The sequence below is a fragment of the Camelus ferus genome, chromosome 8 (genome assembly GCF_009834535.1).
Source record: "Camelus ferus isolate YT-003-E chromosome 8, BCGSAC_Cfer_1.0, whole genome shotgun sequence".
Taxonomy (NCBI): Eukaryota; Metazoa; Chordata; class Mammalia; order Artiodactyla; family Camelidae; genus Camelus; species Camelus ferus.
This window is the reverse complement of record NC_045703.1, coordinates 15,558,786-15,564,785: the sequence shown is the minus strand read 5'-3', so window position 1 is coordinate 15,564,785 and position 6,000 is coordinate 15,558,786. Positions and strand designations below refer to the sequence as shown.

Here is a 6,000-nt window from a genome sequence, read left to right as displayed (position 1 = left end):
CAACCTAATTTATTTTTTTATTTTTATTTTTTTAAACATGACTTAAAATTTATTTTATTTTGTTTTTTTGGGGGGGGCGGTAATTAGGTTTGTTTTTGAATTTATTTTAGTGGAGGTACTGGGGCTGGAACCCAGCTACCTCATGCATGCTAAGCATATGCTCTACCACTGAGCTATACCCTCCCCACTATTTCAACCTAATTTAAATGTCATCACCTTGCTTAACAATGAAAAAAGCGTATGTACTTTATTTCCACGAGTAGGTGACTTGGAAGCACCTTCTAACCTAGTCCTCTCTGAGCGAACCCATCGTTCTTTGAGAGTGAGCTGGACCCCTCCTTCTGACAGCGTGGATAGGTACAAGGTGGAATACTACCCAGTTTCTGGAGGGAAGAGGCAAGAAGTGAGTAGTCCCCACCTACAGACCCCTCCTCCCTGATCCAGAGAGTGGGTGCTCCTCCTTAGGACTCTGAGAACAGTGCTGGGTGAGGAGTAAGTGGGATGGAGAGGGGGCCGAACTGAGTCTATAGTGCTTTCCATTTCTTGCTAGGCAGGCACTTCTATTTGGGCTTAATTAGAGGGAAAGAGCTTGGCTTAAATTCTTACGGTTTCTAGGAATTGCAGAGTAGCAATATGATTTTTAATTAAAATTTTGTTAGAGGATGTTTAATTTATTCATGAATTTATACAAGAATCATAGAGGAGGAAGGGAACATTGAAGATGATCTAGTTTTACCCATGCATTTTACAAATAAGGAAGCAACAGCTGGGAGAATAAATTGTGTGAATTGTCCAAGAGCTCACTGTAATCTGGTGGTTTCCAAGAACAAAAGACAAGGTCCTTATTAAAATCTAATTTCTAAGCTCATTGCAGTTAAGTACTGCAATGCAATTATAGTAGAAAAGAGGGAAGTGATGATAACATAAGTTGTTTTTATTTTTTAACTTTTCCCCCTAGTTTTATGTGAGCCGATTAGAAAGCAGCACAGTCTTGAAAGATCTGAAGCCCGACACAGAGTATGTCGTTAACGTGTATTCAGTGGTGGAAGATGAATACAGTGAGCCTCTAAAGGGCACAGAAAAAACCTGTAAGTCTGATTTTTAATAAATATCTTCTCTTTGTTTTATTTTTTAAGATAAAGAGGTGACAGCCCACGTGAGATTTTTGCCAGGCTTCGTAAACATTCCTTTATTCAGTATCCATTCAACGCACATTTACTGAGTGTGCTGTTTGTGCTCAGTAAATACCATGTGGTTTTCTGCTTTTACTGGCTGGTCCTGCCATCACGGGTCCCCAGTGGTGGAATGGGTAGTCACAGCCACAGATATCTCACAGGGAAAAGTACCTTTCTCTGTTACCCACTTTTTCCTTAATGTTTTTAGAATTACTTACAGTTTATTAATGAAATCAGAGCTTTCAACATCCCAAATCTCATTTGCTCAGACCCCTAAAACTATATGGCTTTTACTCTTGCCATGATCTTTCTACAAGGAGCTCTCCACTTCTTAAGGGAGGAGACCATGTGGGGAGTGGGTCTAGGACTGTCTGGAAGAGCAGCTGTGCGGGAGTGACCGGGTTCAGTGCTGCATGTGGCCAGATCTTCATGCTGGCAGTGAGATCTCCTCTTTTTAACCCTGGCTTTTGGACTCTGGCCTTTGCTAGAAAAGTTCCAATGGCTTTGGCTTTGAGTAGAGCTTTTGGGCAAGGTGTTCCTCACTCTGCTTCCCTGTAGGGTTTCTGAGGCCACATGAAAATACCCTTTCCTTCTCCTATCTTCTTGTCTGGTCTCCGGGAAGGAGGGAGGCCACTTGTAAGAGGAAGGAGTGGGCGTAACTCTCTCCAAGGCAAGAACTGACTCTGCTGACTTCCCAGTCTTAGGCCCTTATATCTTCTCTTATTTCCTTTCATATTAGACCATCAGAGGTGGGAAATAATGTATTTCATGATGGGCAGGATTAATCAGATAATTCCTTACAACTTTAAACTTAATCTTTGGACAAAAAATAGAAAGCTGTGTGGGTGTTACATGGAGAGGAGACTCTAAACTTTTTATTCTGCCTCATGGGCTGATCTTCAAAAAGCCCATCATCCCCTGAGTTTACCTTATTAGTATATGGTGCTCTCATTTAAATTTTTTTTTTAAAAGAAAGATGAAATGAAATACTGTGTTGGTTTTTTATGTATGAAATTCTATGATTGAAAATCTAAAATCATCAACTGAAAGACATTCCAGAAAAAGAGATTGAGATCTCAGGAGGTTGGTCTCTGTTTTCGCTGCCACATGGACTCATTGGAATGCTGTTTTAAATTTAAACTTCTTCTCTCTATGAAATAGTTATAACATGGAGTCCTGAGTATGAGCTGGAGATAAACAATGAGATTGGGTTTTTTGGGGGAAAGAAAAGGATTATATTAACTCCCACCGATTTCTCACAGCAACCTCTTCTCTATTTAGCAATACAAATATCAATAATTAAGTGGGAAACAATGATTATTAGCAGAGTAAGGGGAATTAGACTGATGTCTGCTTTTATATTCCAACAGTGCAAGTCCCTATAGTCAGCCTCAACCTTTATGACGTTGGCTCTACCACCATGCATGTCCAATGGCAGCCAGTAGGAGGGGCTACTGGCTACACCTTGTTATATGAACCCCTCAACGCCACAGAGCTGACCAAACCCAAAGAGGTGAGAGATACTTGTTTCTTTATTGTTGGGTCTGTCTGAAACTGCACTGCTTAAGAGTCCCCATGAAATGGCAGTTATTTATGAACTCATTTATAACTTTACATGCAAAATAGAAAAACAGAAGGTTAGATTTGTGGCTTGTCACACATCAGCAAACATTAGCATTAAAAAGGGAAAGCAGTTCAGAGAAATGAAAAATAAAAGTGTTAAAATCCAGCAGTTATATGCATGTTTATGGACTGGTAACAGAATATGTGTGTATGTATATATTATATTTATGTATTTATATGTGTGTATACACACATATACACACACAATGGAATATTACTCAGCTATAAAAAAGAATTAACGCCATTTGCAGCAACATGGATGGACCTAGAGATCATCATATTAAGTGAAGTACATCAGACAGAGAAAGATAAATATCCTATGATATCACTTACAAGAGTAATCTAAAAAATGATACAAATAAACTTACTTACAAAATAGAAACAGACTCACAGACATAGAAAACAAATTTATGGTTACCAAAGGGGAAAGTTGAGGAGGGATAAATGAGGAGTTTGGGATTAGCAGACACACACTACTATATATAAAAGAGATAAACAACAGGACCTACTGTACACACAGGGAACTATATTCAATATCTTGTAATAAACTATAATGGAAAAGAAAATAAAATTTAGCAGTTACAAATCAGTGTAGCTGGCTGTCCCCAGTTAGTGGAAACATTTAATTTGAATATGTTATTTCCCTTCGTCATGTCCATCTGCAGATGCGTGTGGGGCCGACAGTGAACGATGTGCAGCTGAGTGAGCTCTTTCCCAACACCGAGTATGCAGTCACGGTCCGGGCCGTCTTGTATGACCTCACCAGCGAACCTGTCACGGCAAAGGAGGTCACCTGTAAGACATCACTAGTTTTCCTTCTTCCCTTATTGCTCTGAACATAATCATTAGGCTTTTTCTTTCACCCGATCATGCTAACAATAATTTGATATTTTATGCATAAATTATAGGGTTATTATGGCAATCAGATTTGAGAATCAAGATTATTTCTAGACTTGTGGCAGCATCTTAACTTTGATTCTAGGATTTGCATTTATGTTTCCATATTAAACATGCCTGATTTTGAGATGTATGCAATTAGTGGTGTCTTACAATTGCTTTTGGTGAGGTGAAATTATACCACAATAAATTTGCTTAAAAATTGAAAATAAAATAATTTCCATGCAAAAAAGAAAAACTCTTCATTAGTTATCTTCCTCCTCATTCTTTGTTTGACTTAGTGAAAATTTCTCATTGGGATTTTCTTCTAACCATTTAGCCTTCTGTGCTGAATTTCAGCTCATCTTCATTCTTCACTCTTATAACCATTTGTTTTTCTATCACGTTCTTAAGGGAGTCTATCTCTGATGTTGATTTCTCTCTTAACTGATTTAACTATCTGGTAAAGAAACATGAGCTATACGTTTATGGTGAACTATGCTTTATTACAGCTGAGCAACAAATAAGAACCTATTTCAATAGAGTGGGAGAAAGTTAACATAGAAATGAGAAGTTAGAGTTGTAATAAAAATTTAAATTTATTCTATTTTTGAAAAGCCTTCTTAAGAAGAATTCAGCTGTACCTGGTAGAATCGTGGCACTTGCATCATCATAACCAGTGTGTTAGTTACTTTGCTGCACATCTTTAAGTTTTCTCCAAACAACTTCTTGAAAGCTTGTGTGGATGCTTTAGAGCTTTGTGGTTGAGAACTTCATCTGGACCTAATTTCTCGTGCATCTCTAGTGCCTTTGCCCAGTCCTCGAGACCTGAAACTCCGAGACGTGACTCACAGCACAATGAATGTCTTATGGGATCCCGCCCCTGGAAGAGTGCGTAAATATATTGTTCGCTACAAAACACCAGAAGAGGATGTCAAAGAGGTAGGTTGAGATTAAAATTGGTTTAGAAATGTTTGTTTTCCTAGTAGGGTCAACAAAAGAATCTAAACAAGCATGGATGATAGCATATTTTGCATACTTGTCACTTGATTGATCTAGTGTTGAAAACTTGTTATATATTAATAAAGCACTATTTGAATATTGATAATATATTGGACTGTCTCACATTTTGTTTAGAAATGTTTTGTTGTGTAATACTAATCTCAAAAACATCATCGCTTAGTAGATGAAGAGTTGTAGAATCAAGATGGTGTTTCCCTCTCATCCAGATGCCTATTTTGGTGCTCTGCCTTCTATGAATGACTGAAAATTGTCATAGTAATGTTTCTAAAAATGAGAGCTAACAAGGAGACGCAGGAAAGAGGTGGGGTAGTTTGTCAGGTATAAGGATGACAGGACAGTTGAGTAGGACGAAGGGGAAGTATGAATAGAACGTTACGGGAGTGTCCCTTTGGCACTGACCATTTTTGAGATGATGTTGGGGGTGGAGAGCTGTTTCCATGACAACCTGCTTCCAAGTGGGAGCAAATCAAGGGGCTTCAGCAGCGAATGGATTTAAAATTCATGTTTGCCGGAGGGGACATTCATGTGAGGATCTCAGAGGCATTTTTGGAAGCTAGAGATAGTTTCTGTAATCACCCAGTTATGGACCCCGTACTGCTCCCTTGGATTGTCCAAAAGCTCATTTATACACGTGAACATGTTCATTTCATTCCGGGTTTCAGTTTCAAAAGTGGTACAATAACCATTGACCATTGGGTCTCACAAGGTTCTTGTGTGTAATAAACAAGCTAATGCACAGGAGACTTGCTCTGAGAGAAGTAAGGCAGTGATGTAAAGGGAGACAGGGGGAGTGATTAGGTTGTTTGAATGCCTAGGCAGTCATCATTTACCAGATAGTAGTGCTAGACACGGCTCTAGCCCATACATTTTTTGGCTCTCTTATAGGTAGAGGTGGACAGGTCAACGGCCAGCATGCCTCTTAAAGACCTCTTGTCACAGACCGTGTACACAGTCAGCGTTTCTGCAGTGTATGACGAGGGGGAGTCTCCCCCAGTGACTGCTCAGGAAACTACCCGTGAGTTGAACTTACACTTTATTGATCACTGGGAAATGACACTGTGTGCGCGTGTCACTGAACCGCCTTGGTTACTTCATTTCTTCATGTTATTTTTGCCCAGATTTAATAATGTTTGGTTCCTAGACTGTTTTTCACTTATTTTCTTCCCATCTTCTATCTTTATGTCTGTTCCTTTTATGATAATTTCTTTATTATTCTACCTGCCACCGTCACTCATTCATCTTCCAGATATTTGAGTGCTGTGTGTATATGTGCGTGTGCGTGTGTGTGTGTGTGTGTGTGTGT

At 39.1% G+C, this 6,000-nt stretch overlaps 1 protein-coding gene across 4 annotated transcripts in view; it reads left to right on the top strand.

Annotated features, from left to right (window-relative positions):
* The window catches only part of COL12A1 (collagen type XII alpha 1 chain), a 112,727-nt gene that overhangs the window by 48,308 nt on the left and 58,419 nt on the right, over nucleotides 1-6,000 (top strand). For all 4 annotated transcript variants that reach the window (XM_032484479.1, XM_032484477.1, XM_032484476.1 and 1 more), the window contains 6 exons: nucleotides 264-403; nucleotides 959-1,088; nucleotides 2,546-2,688; nucleotides 3,464-3,593; nucleotides 4,480-4,616; nucleotides 5,583-5,712. In XM_032484479.1, coding sequence (XP_032340370.1) covers nucleotides 264-403; nucleotides 959-1,088; nucleotides 2,546-2,688; nucleotides 3,464-3,593; nucleotides 4,480-4,616; nucleotides 5,583-5,712 — 810 coding nt within the window. The remainder of the gene's footprint in view (nucleotides 1-263; nucleotides 404-958; nucleotides 1,089-2,545; nucleotides 2,689-3,463; nucleotides 3,594-4,479; nucleotides 4,617-5,582; nucleotides 5,713-6,000) is intronic.